This window comes from Osmerus eperlanus, chromosome 16 (genome assembly GCF_963692335.1).
Source record: "Osmerus eperlanus chromosome 16, fOsmEpe2.1, whole genome shotgun sequence".
Classification (NCBI taxonomy): domain Eukaryota; kingdom Metazoa; phylum Chordata; class Actinopteri; order Osmeriformes; family Osmeridae; genus Osmerus; species Osmerus eperlanus.
The window spans coordinates 2,647,964-2,665,774 of record NC_085033.1 but is presented as its reverse complement, the minus strand read 5'-3'; the positions used below and the strand labels follow the sequence as shown (position 1 = coordinate 2,665,774).

General features: G+C 44.2%; 2 protein-coding genes across 2 annotated transcripts in view; both read left to right on the top strand.

Annotated features, from left to right (window-relative positions):
* The first annotated feature begins 1,329 nt into the window (after window positions 1-1,329).
* Window positions 1,330-12,093, top strand: klhl14 (kelch-like family member 14). Its single transcript, XM_062481244.1, has 9 exons — window positions 1,330-1,775; window positions 2,608-3,499; window positions 5,615-5,736; window positions 9,028-9,117; window positions 9,216-9,294; window positions 9,487-9,677; window positions 9,954-10,112; window positions 10,452-10,609; window positions 10,847-12,093. The coding sequence occupies exons 2-9, from the start codon at window positions 2,631-2,633 to the stop codon at window positions 10,985-10,987; spliced, it is 1,809 nt and encodes a 602-aa protein (XP_062337228.1). The 5' UTR covers window positions 1,330-1,775; window positions 2,608-2,630; the 3' UTR covers window positions 10,988-12,093.
* Window positions 12,094-16,770: 4,677 nt separating this feature from the next.
* Window positions 16,771-17,811, top strand: part of LOC134036218 (voltage-dependent R-type calcium channel subunit alpha-1E-like) — a 44,912-nt gene continuing 43,871 nt past the window's right edge. Inside the window, 1 exon segment of the mRNA XM_062481050.1 lies at window positions 16,771-16,904. The gene's annotated coding sequence lies outside the window, so the exon portion shown is untranslated.

The following is a 17,811-nucleotide window of genomic DNA, read 5'->3' as shown; positions in this document are numbered from 1 at the left end:
TAATTGCGTAACTATGTTCACAGTTGAAACCAAGCACCCCACTGACTAACCATTTAGCATATAGGTTAGACAAGGACATTTCTTTGTTAGATATTCAAGACCTCCCGATTAAATCTCTAGATCTTCTTTTAAATGCTATCTATGTGTGGCCTCCGTTACAGTATGGTAGCATGATGTTTGGTCTATTTCATAGTACATGAACAAGTCCATTTATCCCTATCTGTCATTTGATAACTTGCAAGGTATCTGTCAGTTCTAGTCCCAGGGGAACACTGTATGTGTGGGTTTTTGCTCCAATTGAGCTCTTTATTTAATTGACAGTTCACACTACTAATAAGTATTTTTGGCACATATATAATTATAAATATATATAATTACATTTATATATAATTAGCTTGAATGTTCAGGGACTCTTTTACTTTTCTTTACTTTTCATGCATGCAGCCTTTATGGCATTTGTAAGAATGAGCATATTCCTCCTTAGTATATGCTGTGCATACAGTGGTGGGTGAACCTGTTGTTGGCCTTGACATGCAGACAGACTCACTGCACCACTGTGACATATTAACCAACATGAGCCCAAATGTGTATAAACCTGCAGTTTTCTCTCATGATCTCAGTACACCTTGCATATCCAGGCATAATCAATCAAGTATTCGACTTGAGACCTTTGTTTATGTTTGGCTCAGAGCTAGGCCTAAGGGCATGTAACAATCATCTGTAAAGTGGACTTTTTTGTTATATTATCTATTATTGTTTTGATGTCGAAATGAAATTTACACTTGAACATGAGGCCTATATTACTTACTTAAAGTCACTGTGCACTGTGTTACTGCAATGTGGATAGTATCCATAGTGCCCAGTCAATGATCATACCTTGTCTGACCAAATATAAGAAAATCTTATGCATTTTGAATATGCATATTACCTCAGTCCCAATGCAATGCATACTGTAGGACTAAAGTTTGTTAAAAGAGCACCTTCTTTTGAAGGACTTGCAGGCACAGAATAAGATGAGGGGTTATTTTGGCGATGGAGATTAAGGCAGGGGCTTTTTGTCATTTGTGCGAGACAAGCCATTCATCCATCCAGTTCACAGCCAAAAAAAGGCTGGTCCCAGAAATTAGCAGTTTCAGCTCAGCAGCAGAGTCGTCGGGCTGTGAAGGCAGAGAGAAATTGACTAATTAGCAATGCGCACTAAAACTTGACGGTTCTCTCTATAACAGCGAGGGAAAGACTAGGTTTTTCTCCCCCTTTCTCTTTTCTTTCTTCCATAGATGTTTGAAATCGCAGTCATTTACGCTCGACAGTTTTTACAATAGCCTTGAGCCATAATTTTGCGAGTCTCTCCAGCATCCATACCCCTGCATGGTCTCTCTCCACCGGCCATGCACGACCGTTTCTCTCCCCAACCGTGGATTTCCTATTACTCTCGTTACGACTCACTGAGCCCCAGGCCCAAGGATAATGATGTGTTGTTTCTTGGTAGCATAATTTGTCACACGTATATTTCTTCTTCTTCTTCTCTTGCAGAAAGCACAGCTCCCTCTCACACACTCACACACTTCTTGTTAATTCAGAAGAACAAATGATCAACGTCAACAAATAACGAGAATTAGTGACTTTATGAGTTGGAATCAATGATTATTCTGAGGCACCGACCATAGACTTTAAAGGAAAGGATATTTCTTTACAAAGGAGAACAAAGGAAAGTCAAGTGAAAATATTTGGAACCTGAAGCTTACTTTATTTTTTTTGTGAAGCTCTGAAGTCAGGTAAGTTTGGCTTGTTCTCAGGCAAGCTGCTCACATCATATAGTTGTGAGGCGCTTTACAGAATGTGGCGACAACGAAACAAGGTACAGGACGTTTGTATCAAGTCTACAAACATAATTGATAAAGTAAAATCATTTTTACGCCTTAGAAGTATCGAGATGTGTTCGTATTTCATTAATATTGGTTGTATATCTGCATTTAATGAATAATTTTCGATACTCACGTCTGCCTAACTCAGGTTAAAAGGAAAACGCACTCCGACAGTGATGACGGCTGTGAGAGACAAACTAATTGCTTTTGTATCGCTCCGTGCGTAAATTTGTGGAATGTGTAATGTCCTCGTTGTGGGGGTGTAGCAAGATAAGAGGAGAACGATAAGTGTTGCTTGAATACTGCATATTATCCTTGCACCGTTCCCTAATCCTACAACTTCGGTAGCGTTATCGAAGGGAAAGCGCTGCAGCATCCTATCGCAGTTTGTTTTGACAACGCGCTTCAAACCGCAGCGTCCATTAAGATCTTCGATAGAAAGAATGAATAAGAGTGACACATTGTTATTACGGTTTAGTTTTTCATTGTTTTATGGACAGAGAACGAAGTTTAAAATTATACGCTACCGTCCGAACCTTTTTCAATGGTGAATAGCCCGACGTCGTCATGTTTGTTTACCGGTCTAATCGGATGAATATCTATTCAACGTTTAAGCGTGGTATAACGTGAAGTTCTTGGAGATAAATCCCTTCTGACTGCATCTTAATAATGATATCATCTCATGTTGTTCAAAAGAGAAATGGCTTGAGGTAAATGGCTGCATGGTTTATTTGTTGCCTAGGTGGCGTTCATAGGCAGGAAGTCATGTCCAGATCGGGGGATAGAACATCCACCTTTGACCCAACACACAGTGACACCCTGCTGCACGGGCTCAATCTTTTATGGAGGAAACAGCTATTCTGTGATGTGACTCTGACTGCCCAGGGACAGCAGTTCCACTGCCACAAAGCAGTGCTGGCATCCTGCTCCCAGTACTTCAGGTCTCTCTTCTCCACACATTCGCTCAACAGCGAGGGGAGCAAAGACCAGGGGAGCAGTGGGACCCCATCTTCCTCTCCCGATGACAAGCTCATGGCCAGCACTCGGCCCATAAACAACCTGGTTCTCCAGGGCTGCTCCTCCATTGGACTAAGGTTAGTGCTGGAGTACCTGTACACTGCCAACGTGACTCTGTCCCTGGACACTGTGGAAGAAGTTCTCTCGGTCAGCAAGATTCTCAACATCCCGCAGATCACCAAGCTCAGCGTCCAGTTCCTCAACGACCAGATCTCGGTGCAGAACTACAAGCAGATCTGCAAGATCGCGGCCCTCCACGGCCTGGATGAGACCAAGAAGCTGGCCAACAAGTACCTGGTGGAGGACGTGCTGCTGCTGAACTTTGAGGAGATGTGCGCCATGCTGGACGCTCTGCCGCCCCCCGTGGAGTCGGAGCTGGCGCTCTTCCAGATGTCGGTGCTGTGGCTGGAGCACGACAGGGACACGCGTATGCACTACGCCCCGGACCTGATGAAGAGGCTGCGGTTCGCCCTCATCCCGGCCCCTGAGCTGGTGGAGAGGGTGCAGTCAGTGGACTTCATGAGGAGTGACCCTGTGTGCCAGAAGCTGCTCTTGGATGCCATGAACTATCACCTGATGCCCTTCAGACAGCACTGCAGGCAGACCATAGCTAGCAGGTGAGTGGTGTGTCTCACACACACACACACACACACACACACACACACACACACATACAAGAACAAACTCACATGCACAGACCCAAATACACACACACACACAGAATGTTGGTGGAGGATGACATATTGGATTAAGTTCAGGCCCAGTTAGAATACAGAGAGAGATCAGGCTGTACTGTTACAAAACAGAGAGAGATCAGGCTGTGTTGTTAGTGTTTGCAGGGTTATCAGTAGGCCTATATTGATAGTTGCCAAGTTTCAGCTGTCTGTTGTTAATATCTCCTGACTGTATGAAGTATTTTATGTAGACTGTACACCCTTAACAGGTCCATGCCTGTGTTAAAAGCCTGGACTTACATACATCAGATCTTTCTTATCTGAATATTTAATCATTGGGGTTAGGAAAGACGTTTCTTATTAGTACACTCCACCCGTGTAGTGCCAAAAAAGCTCAACTCAATTCCAGTGTCATTACAAAACTGCCGGGATGTGTACAACGGCCACAGTCATAACAACCATAAACCACCACGGGTTACGGCAAATATTATTGGGCGGTTTGATGTTCATGGTCATTTGGCTCAGTCAAAATGTTCAGTCATTTGGTTCACTTAGCATCACAGTTGTTCTACTCACCAGTGTCTTATATTGGATGATAAATAACATATCTTTTTAAACAGCTGTGACCTGTGCTACGTCACACTACAAGTTTATCCTGACTACTCAGGTTGTCTGTTCTGAGTCTGCTTCAGCTCCTCAACCACAGGGCTAACTGCACAGCCTGCTTTGTGCTTTGTGTCATGACTAGCACTCCCAGAGACAGGTACAGGACAGACATGGTCTGGGACATGATCGGTCGGTAGTGCTTTGCACCACTGTTTCCGGTGGAAACAGACTTGGTGTTCTGTTTAAATGACCTCAGAAAGTTGGATGAGCCATTAGGAAGTGTTTTTGTTAGACTGGCACAACAGTATGAATATCTCATAGAGATGCGGAAACGACCACAATCCAAATACACTGCCAGAGTTACATTTGAAGGAGCAATTTATGGCATGATTAATTTCACTGTTTCTCCCAATATTTTATGGATCACAGTGGTTGGGTATCTTGTGGTAATCTGATGTTGGTGCTCTGACACAGAGGAGAGCTGCATGTAGCGCCATGCTAACTCTCAGTGAGATGCACAGATGGGTTCAAATGAACAAGGAATGAAGAATATTCATAAATAGTATCACATGACATGCCACTGATTCCCTCCTCTCAATTAATCACCATTATCTATGTCCAGGGTTCATTTGCATATGAATAACCCCCAAACACTTAACAGTGGGCCAGTGTAGCTGACACAATACATAGAGAGGTTGGCTATTTAGTCAAGCATGAAATAGAAGAAAAAAGCTCTGGTATAAATGAAAAAATAACCAACTTTGTATGACCTGAAAAATATTTTATTTGACTGAACTTTATTAGAAATAGCTACTTATGTTTGTCAAGGTGTCTGGCTGTGACGCCATGCTTTGCAAACAAACTGCAGGATATGTTGGGCAATTGGCTTCGAACTGTCACATGTGGCATCTCTACCAATGGAATGGAGACATGTTATAGGTTAGTTGCAGGGGCTTATTTGCCTGTCAGCGTAGCAGCCTGTAGAACAGGCCTAATGACTTCACAGCTAATTGATTAGATGTCTTAAGGGTGTAATAAGCATGCAAAATGATAGGTGCTCGCTGTAATAACCATGCAAAAGGTGACTGAACATTTTGACATGAGTGGTTATTATATACATACATAATGGCATCGTTCTATAGGGATCACAAAATGTTCATTTGATTGATCAAATCAAATCTCCATTTGAGTTATCGCACTCAAAACCAAAATGTTTTGGCCATTAACACAACATGTTTCCGTTGTCGAAATGACAAATGTGCCGACGGCTTGCCACATTCACAGAATATGCACTATACAAATACCAGCAAATAACTGCCATACCACAATCCGTCATTCATATTAGGGATTATAAGGGTCGAATTCTTCCCTGGTTCTGTGTTGGTTTCTTCAATTCAGACTCTCTGGGTTGATCTGTCTTCCCCCCTGTTGTGTTTGGCTCCTTCATAACAGGATCCGTTCCAGTAAGAGGCTGGTCCTGCTGGTCGGGGGCCTGCCCCCTGGACCTGATCGGCTGCCCAGTAATCTGGTCCAGTACTACGACGACGAGAAAAAGACATGGAAGATCCTCACAAGTAAGTGGCTCGCCGGCCCTCCTTCTACCTGAAGACCCCTGACGGTTATGAATGAGTCAGGTGGCTGAGCGCTTAGGGAATCGGGCTAGTACTCTGAAGGTTGCCAGTTCGATTCCCGGCCGTGTCAAATGACGTTGTGTCCTTGGGCAAGGCACTTCACCCTACTTGCCTCGGGGGGAATGTCCCTGTACTTACTGTAAGTCGCTCTGGATAAGAGCTTCTGCTAAATGACTAAATGTAAATGAATGAATGAATGAAGGGATTGGACATGTGAGGGAGTATGAACGTGCATAGTTGCCTTTTGTGAATAAATGAACGAACGAATGAATAAAGAAAAAGAAAATGCGAACGTGCTAATGTACAGAATGAGCAGCAATGGAACAAACAATTCCTTAGCCGAGGCATGACAGTTAACATCCCAGTTAATGACAGCACAATAACCAAGTATAGAGGGAAGTGATCCTGGGGCGATTCCTCGAGCACAGGTTCATTTGCAGGTAAAAATGAGAGAAAGAGTTCCTTAAATCCTTGAGGTAATGATGTATCACTATCACTTTTAATATAAGTTTTGAATCAGAGCGTGACTTTACACCACTGTAGGGCTTTATGCCTGGGTTCCCATGTTTTTCGCTGAAATCTCCTGGCAAAGATGCATGGCGAGATCCGCTTGACTCTGACGATCTACTGAAGTGTAGACGAAACAAAGCGAAATGACATGTCACTGTCCAACAGCTTCTCAAAGGACGCTCTAATGTTTAGTACTGAGGTAGGGCACTGGGTAGACGCTACCTTTTGTTCTTGAGAAAGAAAGCAAGACGAGAGGAATACAGATGTACATGGCTTTGAAAAGATTTTTGCTTCACGTTTGCTGTGCATTATATTTGCTTTAAAGTTTCGACGAAAATAAGATATTTAAGGTGCAAATTCATCGAAGTTGTTTTAATGTGAAGGTAACATTGTACCACAATTCAGGCTGTGAACCTCAAAACGGTCCGTTTACAAAAATAGAAACCCTCGAATAATTCTTACAATCCTGCAAGTGTGCAATGACAAAGGGTAACGTCACCTCCAGGAATACAGTATCATCCTCTCCTCTCTGTCCGACCTGTCTACGCTGACCTTTACAGAGCACCACTATGGGCCTGCCACACTCCAAAGGTCGACCAAGTGATAATGGGAAACCCCATTTGTCCTTTGCATCATCATCTGTGCTCCTATTGAGTTGTTGCCCTGTGCTTTGGTGTGGGCTATACCTCACTAATGCTTCATTCATACATATTAGAGACCCTGGTTTACCTGCTGTCAGCTTGACCTCCCGCCCTCCTCATTCCCACTTGGTGTCTGCCTTGCTGATATTTCCTGTATTGTGACTCATGATGGCATGTCACTATTACGAGTCTTCTAATAGTGCAAATGATCTAAAAAATGACAGCCATATCCATTTACTGTCTGTCTATTAATGACATCAGTATGAGCCCCACATCAGATGTTTATCGGGCATGTTTAATCTTGTGTTCCTAAACAGCATTTCTCATTCAAATCGTTACACTCCTAGAGTGAAAGTGTTGAAAGCGAAAGGTCAATAGGGATTTCCATCATTCAAAACGAAAAAGTTAACTCTCAAATGGCCCGTGGCCGTGTGGAAGGACAAAACTGCAAAATCATCCCCTTAACACATCACTGGCAGCCTGAAGTAGCTTCCACACAATGGATGTGGAATAGAAGATTATTAACATTCAATCATAAGTTTTCAATGAGCCGAAGCCTGAGAGGGACAGAGTTTGATTAAGACATTCATCAACACAATTTAGGAAGAAGCCTGATCCCTCTCATGGTGTCAGATCTCTCTTGCTTCTGGTCGCTTCTAATGGAACGCTTGCCATCTAGTGTGCCTACGCAGGCGTGCAGGAGGACAGTGACACAAGCTGGGTCACGCTGCTGGCAGGCTGCCCTCCTCAGGTGCCCGCAATGAAAGCAACATCACGTGTTCACTTGTCGAAAGCTATCTTAACCCTAGTGCTTAAAGAATAGAAAACGAATGCTTTTGAGACGTGGTTGGAGCGATGCGAAGTAGCGTTTGGTGGAGCAGTGAGAATGAGCTGTGGAGGGGTCCGGCTGAACCGAACGCGTGCTGCTATGCAGAGGTGTCTGACTCCCTCTAGTGAGCCGGGCCGTTACTGTCCATCTCTAAGGGCCGGCTTAGCCAACCCACTGTTGCTTACACAGCACTGCAGGCTTTTGGCTTGCTGTAGGTTTGAGTTAAGGTATAAACTAAGTGAAATGCAAACGCCAGAGCATCACAATGTCTAGTTGGTAGGTGATGCCCCTTATAACTATAAGCCTGTGACAGAACAGGTTTTTGGCTAAAAGCCAATGGCTTAGACAGTGGAGGTCCTAAAGATGTCTTCCATGATTTGGATCCTTGGTGCTCTGAGAAGGTGTTCACAGTGATATTTTTTTAGTTTGTTGGTATGTCAGATGTTGTCACTACATCCTGGAACCATGAGACAACCGCCAGAAAACAAGAACTGCCCATCCAAATCCCCATAACACTGATGGAACCATAATGCAAAAAAAAATAACACATGTAAGGAAATCAATAGGAAATCGCACGTCTGTAGCCTTTGAAGCGCAGTGAAGGCAGGAAGTTGAATCCCCCCACCCCCTCCCCCTCCCCTCTCCAGCGCTCTGAGATAGAGCTGTGCCTCGAGTCTCCCCCACAGAGGGTGGAGTCAATGTCTCCCAACCAGAGTGAGACAGTAAGGAGAGGCCAATCGGAGAGGAGCGAGATTCAAGGCTGTCTAATTCTACGGCAACTGTGATCCATCAGCCGGTGGGGAGGTGACAGGTGGAATGACTGATGGAGACAGACAGGTGGGCTTCACCATTCCACTGATTTACGCTCAAAAGGCGCCGGGCCCGAGATTTATTGAGTGAACACGATCGTGTTCATTATGACTGTCACCTAACACCATTTCCAACTCAGTGGGGTCACTTTATCAGGGGAAGATGAGACAGAACGTCCCAAATATACAGTACACACTGTTAGGGATACTACCACCTGCCTAGTGCACTGTTCAAACGTTCTGTTTTCTACCTGTGAGGTTTATTTTGACTTGGAGTCAAGCATTAGTATGTTTTGGGTTTGTGTTTTAGTTGAAACGTGTTAGTTGAAAGTCCTGACGGATTTTAGTTTAGTTCAGGGTCTCTTCACAAACTAATATAACTTAGTCACTTGTTTTACTGTTGATTCTTATGACTTTGCCCTTTGTTGTGTCTCCGCTCGTCTAGTAATGCCTTACAACAGTGCCCATCACTGTGTGGTTGAGGTGGAGAATTTCCTGCTTCTGCTCGGTGGGGAGGACCAGTGGAACCCAAACGGTACTACGATAATGAACTCCACTGTGACACTGTAAACAGCGAGATATGTTCAAGTGTCTCCCTTATGAGTGGATCCTAATTGATCTCTTGTTTGGCAGGCAAACACAGCACTAATTTTGTCAGCCGCTACGATCCCAGATTCAATAGTTGGATACAACTTCCTCCTATGCAGGAGAGGTGAGTGCATGAGAACATGAACGGACGGATACGCATACTGTACACCTGCGCAACTCACAGACCCACACATACACAATGTCCACCGCCCCTAGCAAATACACACCCGCCCACGCGGCTCAGCTGTTTATAACTGTTCAATGAATGTGTCATGACGGTTTTAATGATGTTGTCTGGCTGACACCTCTTCCTCAGGAGAGCCAGTTTCTTCGCCTGCCGCCTGGATAAACACCTGTATGTGATTGGCGGCAGGAACGAGACGGGCTATCTCTCCAGCGTGGAGTCCTTTAACCTGGAGACTAACGAGTGGAACTATGTGTCATCTCTGCCCCAGCCTCTGGCTGCTCACGCAGGAGCAGTGCACAACGGGAAGATATACATCTCAGGTTAGAGCTCTCCTCTCTTACTTAGCCTAGCGCGGGTCGACGTCGACGCGCATTCCGATGTGGAATGCGGATGTCGGCAAAGTGGAAAAGGGTGGAGATTCCCCTTGGCGTCACGTCGCGGGGTCATTGGCGGAGAGCTCCGCCTCTCTGGCGTAAACACCGGAGCGCGTGGCTCGCGTGTCCCTGGGTGACGCGCGGCACGTCGGGGCCTGTTGGGTGTGCGAGGCATGTCGATAGCGCGCTGACGCCGCTTCGTGCCCGCTGCTGTCTTTGCAGGAGGGGTGCACAATGGAGAGTACGTCTCCTGGCTCTACTGCTACGACCCCGTCATGGACGTGTGGGCCAGGAAACAGGACATGAACACGAAGAGGGCCATCCACACCCTGGCTGGCATGAGCGACCGCCTCTACGCCATCGGCGGCAACCACCTGAAAGGTGCGGTGGGGATGGTGCTTGTTTTAAGGGGGTTTGCCGGAGACGTCATTGATGTCGGTGACCTCTGTCACATAGTGGGATCTAGGACTGAATCCTCTCCCTCATGCCCTCTTTCCTCATCCTCCTCTCCCCCTCCCGCTCTTGCCCCCCTCTCTCCATCTCCCCCTCTCTTTCCCTCTCCTCTGTCCCCCTCTCTCCATCCATCCCTCTCTTTCCCTCTCCTCTGTCCCCCTCTCTCCATCCATCCCTCTCTCCATCCCTCTCTCTCTCTCTCCATCCCTCTCTCTCTCCATCTCCCTCTTTCACTCTCCTCAATTTCTCCCTCCGTCCCTCTTCCAGGGTTCTCCCATCTGGATGTGATGTTAGTGGAGTGCTACGACCCCAAAGGAGACCAGTGGAACATCCTGCAGACGCCCATCCTGGAGGGCCGCAGTGGCCCTGGCTGTGCCGTGCTGGACGACAGCATCTACCTGGTGGGCGGCTACAGCTGGAGCATGGTGAGGTTCCGCCCACAGCCTGGGCAGCAGCTCTGACAAACCTTCCCAATGCAGTGTTGAATCGAACACTCTTTTTTTTCCAAGTGTTTTCAGTCTAGTCATGTAGTGCGTGACGTCCGGTGTTCGTCCAGTCTGCTTGTCAGCCCGCTGGAGCTTTTGAAAACAGCTGGAACAGGTTAAGCACACAGTGCTCCGCATTCAGGGCAGAGAAACTGACAAGTTGTGCTGTGCTTGCAGGGAGCCTACAAGTCGTCCACCATATGTTACAGTCCAGAGAAGGGAACGTGGATGGAGCTGGAAGGGGAGGTGGCCGAGCCCCTGGCAGGACCGGCCTGCTCCACAGTCATACTACCTGCCTGTCTGCCCTTCAACAAATAGCAGCCCTCTGGGCAGAGGTGGAGGGGGAGGGACAGGGGAGAGGGGAGGTGCCATGGGGACAAAGGACCATCGATAAACAGACAGTCGTCAACCAATTTTGATCGTCCAATCAGATGACGGGGTGTGTATAAATTATTTTTTTACAGGTTTGACAAGAGCACTTTCGTTATTGCCTACTGAAGGTTGGAAATGTAATCACGTATCCATGTATTTAAACCCATCTGTGTTGAAATTCTGAAAATTGTCACTTTCATGTCAGTTTTGTTGGATTGGTAGTAAGTGTTTTGGCTTCTCTTGATATAGCACGCATAGTGTCAAACTGAATTATACTAGCTTTCATATCCATCTGTATCTTGTAACTAGTAGAGGCATCAGTCAATCAAACAGAACGCGGTGTTGCTGACACAATCAACACTGGAAATAATGTGAGCAACCACAAACAGAACTGTTTAATATGCTCGTTTTTTTCTCCAAACCAAAATCATGTTTTTTTGTAACATAAAAATGGAACGTTACTCAAAATGTCCTTTGCTTGAAGTGAATCATTTTTTAAGCTGCAAGTGAGACAACTTTGTTAAACATGGATTCTGTTTATTTTGAATTATGGATGGTACAATCACATTTTTATTCCATAGCTTGTAATTGGTAAACACAAGTAGAAGAATGGGGTGAAATGTCAAATGAGTCCTGGGTTGAGATTTTATTCTGACGTTTTCACATGTTGCTGTTAGGTTTTTCCAGAGACAACAGGAATATTTCTGAATAGATTCTCCCACAAAGGGAGAAGAAGGGCTCTGTGGTCCTTAATGCACTAATTGTGAACCTCGGAATAGTTGCAAAAAATGGTTTACAAAACTGAACGTTTGTGTTGTCTCTCGTATAGGTGAAAAAAAAAAAAGATTAGGAAGACAAAAAGAGTGGAAACTCACTTCAGTTGTTTTCAAGGCCCCACTGACAGCTGTTCAATTATTTACGGTGTGTCATTTTTTTTCATTCTTGTACATAATCACTTGCAGTGGAATATTTTGTGCACTTAATCTGGGATTTATTCTCAAATCCTGTTATGTCCTTTGCATTTTAGAATATGAAAATAAAACACTTGATGATTAAAACTGTTTTTGTTCTTTGGTGTTTTTTAAAAGAGATAAAACAGACTCGCACAGACTGACCCTTCACCAAGGCATAAACATGGGAGAGGACATTTCAGACTAATTTTCTAGTCACAATTTGAGTCAACATTACTTTCTGAATGAATGTTTGTAGTACCTGCTTTCTGACTTAATGTATTCATTTCCCAGGTGCTTTTATACAAAGTGTTCATCCTAATAATCATAACCAAAACTAATCTTGCAGGAAATACATGATTTGCTTTTGAATGTGAAAAAGTGATAGAAGTACAAAAAACAGAAACATAGGAAAAGGAATTAGAAAATACAAGAGATATTTCAGAAAATATTATTACTTTCCTTTTTGCAGTGGCATTTGAGGCAATTGTTTTGCTTCACTGTTGGCCTGGTCTTTGGCCAGTGGCTTTTTTGTCCCAGACTTGGTTCAGGGCTCCAACTGTATCTTGAATTAAGTATTCATATACAGTACCAGTCTGCCAGTTTCATTTAAAGCTTGAACTCATCCTCCTGCCAATTCTGCATTTGGTGTTGAGGCAACTCTTCCAACTGAAATACATGAGTAGATTTTAGGGGTGGGAATCTTTTGGTACCTCACGATTCGAATCGATTCTTGGGGTCACGATTCGATTAAAAATCGATTCACGATTTTTTGCGATTCTTTATACCCCCAAAAAAATATATAAAAAAAAAAAGAAAGAAATGTGAATCGATTTAAATCGCCACCCCTAGTAGATTTCATTCAGCTTGTGTGTGCAGTAGATCTATAATGTATATATAGAGAGAAAGAAAAGCAAGAAAGAGTTTGCTGATAGAGCAGGATCGTAGCCAGAATTTTATTTTGGGGGTCCCATCCTAAAATGAGGGGGCCACAACATATATCCATCAGCAATTCCTAAATTTTGTATAATTTAAGCAATCAGAAATCTGAAGTCCTCCTCTTCCTCAGAACTCTCCTCTTCCACTACCTCTTCTTCTGACTCCTCGCTCTCCTTGCTGACATCCGTCACCTCCTCTTCCAGCTCAGTCTCTCGTTCTGATTCCACCACCACAAGGCCGTAGCCATGGAGTCAACATTGGGGGGGGCGAATTATTATTTTTTATGATAATTTCGAAGAGCGTGCGTGGTTGCCTGTCGTAGCGTAGCACATTTATATTTTTATATCAATATATTGGGGGGGGACATTTTGACCAGATTGGAATATTGGGGGGGATGTGTCCCCCCCAATATGTATTATGATTAAGGCCTTGCACCACCATGTCCTCATCAAGATTCTCCAGAGGAGAATCTTCTTTCTCCAGGAGTACATAGGACAGCAGAACATCGTGGGTGAGGTGTTCCTACATGAAATACAATAAGAAGAAACGAAAAAACATGCAACCAGACAGGCTCACCTTGAGATATCTGAGGCTATGACGTGTCATTTCAGGGGACTGATCTCTAAGTACGTCCCAGGCCCGGTCAAAAACAGCCCTTATAGCACACAATAACAAGAATAAGTACACTCAGAGCAACATCACTTATAAACAAAGTATGGTCCCAAACTAGATGTTCAGTTAGCGCAACTCACCACCATTTTGGAACGATGCATGCTAAAACCCCAAATGCCTCTATGGGAGACTTCACTGAGGTAGTAACCTAGAATGGATGGCTCGTTTGTGTCCTGCAACAGACGAGGCCCCTGGAGCAAGCCACAGAACTCCCAGAATGCGTCCGTGGCTAGGTGCACCAGCCAGGTCACCTTGGGGGCTTCCTCAGCTGTGAAGGGACCCATGACGTTGAGGCCTGGGGTCACAAGGACCCTCGGAGAACTATCATCAGCTTGCTCTGATGTCTCCACAGAGCTCTCCAGCTGAGCTTCCTCCACTCTGTCCTCCTGCTCAATTGCTCTGTCATCTACTCGTTTCTCTGCCTCGTCCTCCTCATCTTCCTCAATGTCCTCCTCGCTCTCCTCCTCCGCCTCAGACTGAGCCCTCTCCTCCTCCATTGTGTCCTCCTCCGGCACCTTCGACACTTCTGCACTGGTAGGAACAGGAGCAGGCTCAGCAGCAGGAGTAGGGGCAGGAGCAGAGGTAACCTTCTCCGCTGCCACATTCTCCTAAAGTTTCTCCTTTGTCACCTCACCTAGAGCTCCACTGGCAGGTGCAGGAGCAGGAACAGGGGCTTGGGTGTGTTCAGGAGCAGAGGTAGCCTTCTACACATGTTCCTTGACAAGCTCTTCTGACGCCTCGGTAATGGCTCCATTGGCAGGGGCGAAAACATGAGAAGGTGTTGCCTCCACCTCTGGCAGTTCCTCTTCAACTACGCCATTGGGCACCTCGTTGACCTCCACCTGCCTTGTGGGACCCACAAGCCACTGTGCCTGAGATACGGCCGCCTCCATGAGCTCCTCCTCCCAGAGCAACACAGCTTCCTCCTCAGCATCAGGCTCACGCTTCCGTGACAGCAGTGTCTCAGCATGGTGTCGTCATGACAGCAGTGTCTCAGCACGGTGACGTCATGCCAGCAGTGTCTCAGCACGGTGACGTCATGACAGCAGTGTCTCAGCACGGTCGGCCAGGAGCAGTAAAAAGGGTTTTACAGTAAAAAAGGTTTTTACAGTGGCACTTGTTGCATGTTTGCTGGGGTCCCAAAACAGTTCTTTGTGATGGGATTGGGAAATGTGGTCTGGGTGCCAATGGACGTAAAAGGAACAGGGGTACAAGTAGAAGTAGATGCCATGATTGGACTTCCAAAGCTGTTAAAACAAGGGCCAACACTATTTTTTTTAGGAATACATTACAAAGCACTTTTATTCTGAGATTAATAATATGGTCACATTTTGATGATGGTAATTTACTAGCCAGCGTTGAATGTGGCAGTTCTCCATCTCTGGTTATCAGAGGTTTGCTGGGACTGAAAGGAAGGGTCTGTCGCCATTGAATCTGGACCCTCTATTACAGATTGAGGGAGGCCAATTGGTCTCTGTGGAAATGTTAATTAGTATTTTTACACTCAAGTAAACACACACACACACTCATACAAGCACAAACGGCAGATACAATCACCATAGACATGTTGTCAATATTTTAAGGCAATACCATATTACTGTAAGAATCATGGATATATACTGTATTTGTGTCACAGACAGCTACCATGTTACTGTGACGTCTCCAAATCGTCATAGCAATTACAATATTTCAAACAGAAAGGTTTCCATGACACTAGGAAGGTTGTCATAGAAACAAAGTTATAACACTAAGGAGAGCTTTTGACCAAAGATAAGGCCTATGTTATAGGTCTGTATCTATTTACCGAGTTACTAATGTGGGTCTGTGTCGGCCTAACCCGGGCAGGAAGTGTAGCGTTCTGTTTCTGCCATATTATCTGGGGAATTACGTTTTTGATTAGATTTCATGTTTAAGAAAAAAAAAAAAATCTTACCATTCAGTAAACTGTTACGACTGTTATAATATTATTTTCAAAACAGAGCACGGTAATTTATTTTACCTCAGCAAGAATATCTTTCCATTTGGTCCGAATGGGGCCATGTGACCCGGGGTCACCTTATGTTACAGACAATAGAAGCGGAGTTTGACCATTGTAGAGGTTGTAGCCTATATGAACCTAAATACATTTTCCAAAACAAAAAATTAAGAACAACTTACTCTGGTATTTGTCCAACATCGGTCAAATGTGAAGCTTAGCACAGCACACTGCAGCATTCTTCTTGAGTGTTTGGAAGTGCATGTCAAAGTTCTGCTTGACTTACATTTCTTAAACGTGATGTCATAATGCTTTAAAGGTCTAAGAACCGAATGGTCAATCCGCCTACCGCAATGTCATGCAAAATGCTCAGTTTTGAATCTGTTCATAATGCTGTATTGCTCGAATTGCTTACTAGCTTACTTGAAAAAGCCCGTTGATGATTATCTAATATCTTAAATTAGCCGAGAATATACAACATTTTTGTTTAGCCTAAGCTTGTAGTTTGCTAGTCCTAACGGTCAAGAGATGACGCCCTGGGGTGTAGCGGTCGCCAGCGCACCCGTTGGTGCTTTTCTGCCAGAAAAAATGGATTCACGCCTTTCTTTGGGACAACCTGTCCAATAATGCAATGATCTAATTGCCACTTTTCTTGAGTTTAGTTCAGTTTGGTTCCAAAAATGTTGTCACTAAGATTTTTTGAAAATAATTCCAGACTTTGTAATATTTACGGTGGTAAAATAAGTCCACCATCTAGTGGTTAATCTAAAAATATTTGCCTTACTGTTATTACAGATGATGTGACGTTGATTTGATACACAGTCCTATACAGTATACACCATTGTTTTATGAACCAGGTGGTGCAAGTATTTTGAATGGTCTATCAATTAATAAATAAGTAACCAATAATAAAATACGATGAAGAACTGTATTGGAAGTTAACTGGAATAAAATCCCCTGATAGAAATGGAATAAAAGCAAGTTGTTATTTATAATTCGCAGCCATACTAATTTATTGTGCATCTAGAAATGTAATCTGACAGAGTAGGTACCCTCGACTCGTAGCACAGCAGTCGGCTAAAGATTATGGGGATGTGTGCATGTTGAGCCCCCTTCCCTTCCCCTGCCTATTTACATTCATCTCTGCCAGACTCCTTGGCTCAGTGCCACTCTTCTGTATTTAGCCCCAGCGGTAATCTTCACTCAAGGAATCCACGCAAAATTCACCTCAAATCATCACGGCAACTTAAAGAAGCTAGAATTCATGTCCACCTGATCCAACACTGACTTTCAGATGATAATATGGAGAAAACGACAGCACTTCAAGGTAAAATTGATTTATTAATTTATATTTTTATTAGTTAATTGATGTTTTTCCTAAACGTTGACGTTCCATGCGTCTTTTCCCGAGAGACCATTTTAACAGCTTTTTCTCCGATCTGATGTGGTCTCCGTAATTTAGCCGAATAGTTTTTGTTGTTGAAGGCGCACTCTTGATAAAATAACAAACATCTTATAATTCTTAATATATCCAAGCTTAGTGACATTTCTCGCTTAGTCTATTGACAAGCACAAATTAGGTGAGACACTCAAGCTTGCTTTAACCAAGAAGTAGGCTACATGTTGTCGTTCTATTGAAGTGCATTACTATGACGGGAGGCGGAATCAAACTGACAGCATTAAAAAATCAATAATCAAAATAAACAAACGGTTCATTGGGTTGTAACACTGGAAATGTATTCTAGATTATATAAATCTGTATCATAATGTGTCGGTCATTCTACTATACCACTTCTTGCTTTATTTAGGCTACTTTGTGTGGAATGAAAGTTATGGACATCAGCAGTATTTATCAAGTGGTCACTCTGATTAACCTCAAACGTACAGGTCTTTGAGTCTGCCCTGTGATACCTACAGTGATGTAGCCTAATGGAGTTCTGGGGTAACACCTCCACCCTAACACCATTCCAGATAGTATATTATCCTGTACAATGCGTAGGATCATCAGCTTTCCTCCTGATGTCCTTGTAGCTAGGTGAGGGCAGTGTCTCCAGTGCAGGTCTGAAGAGCCCTGCTGATGAGTGAGTCACTGCCTGCCTCAGCTCTCCCACTCTCTGGAATGGTCCTTTCAGCTCTTGCTCAATGGAAATGGCCTTGTTTCCTGTGTCTCAGTTAGGCATGCCGTCTGTAAAACTGCTGTTTTACAGACGTTTTTGTTGAGAAGCATAATTGAG

What these genes read in the sequence shown, in the direction of transcription:
- klhl14 (XM_062481244.1), top strand. Translation starts at nt 2,631, where the DNA reads ATGTCCAGATCGGGGGATAGAACATCCACCTTTGACCCAACACACAGT. An exon ending in CGGCGGCAACCACCTGAAAG is followed by an intron (nt 10,113 to 10,451) that starts GTGCGGTGGGGA and finishes TCCCTCTTCCAG; the next exon opens with GGTTCTCCCATCTGGATGTG. An exon ending in GCGGCTACAGCTGGAGCATG is followed by an intron (nt 10,610 to 10,846) that starts GTGAGGTTCCGC and finishes CTGTGCTTGCAG; the next exon opens with GGAGCCTACAAGTCGTCCAC.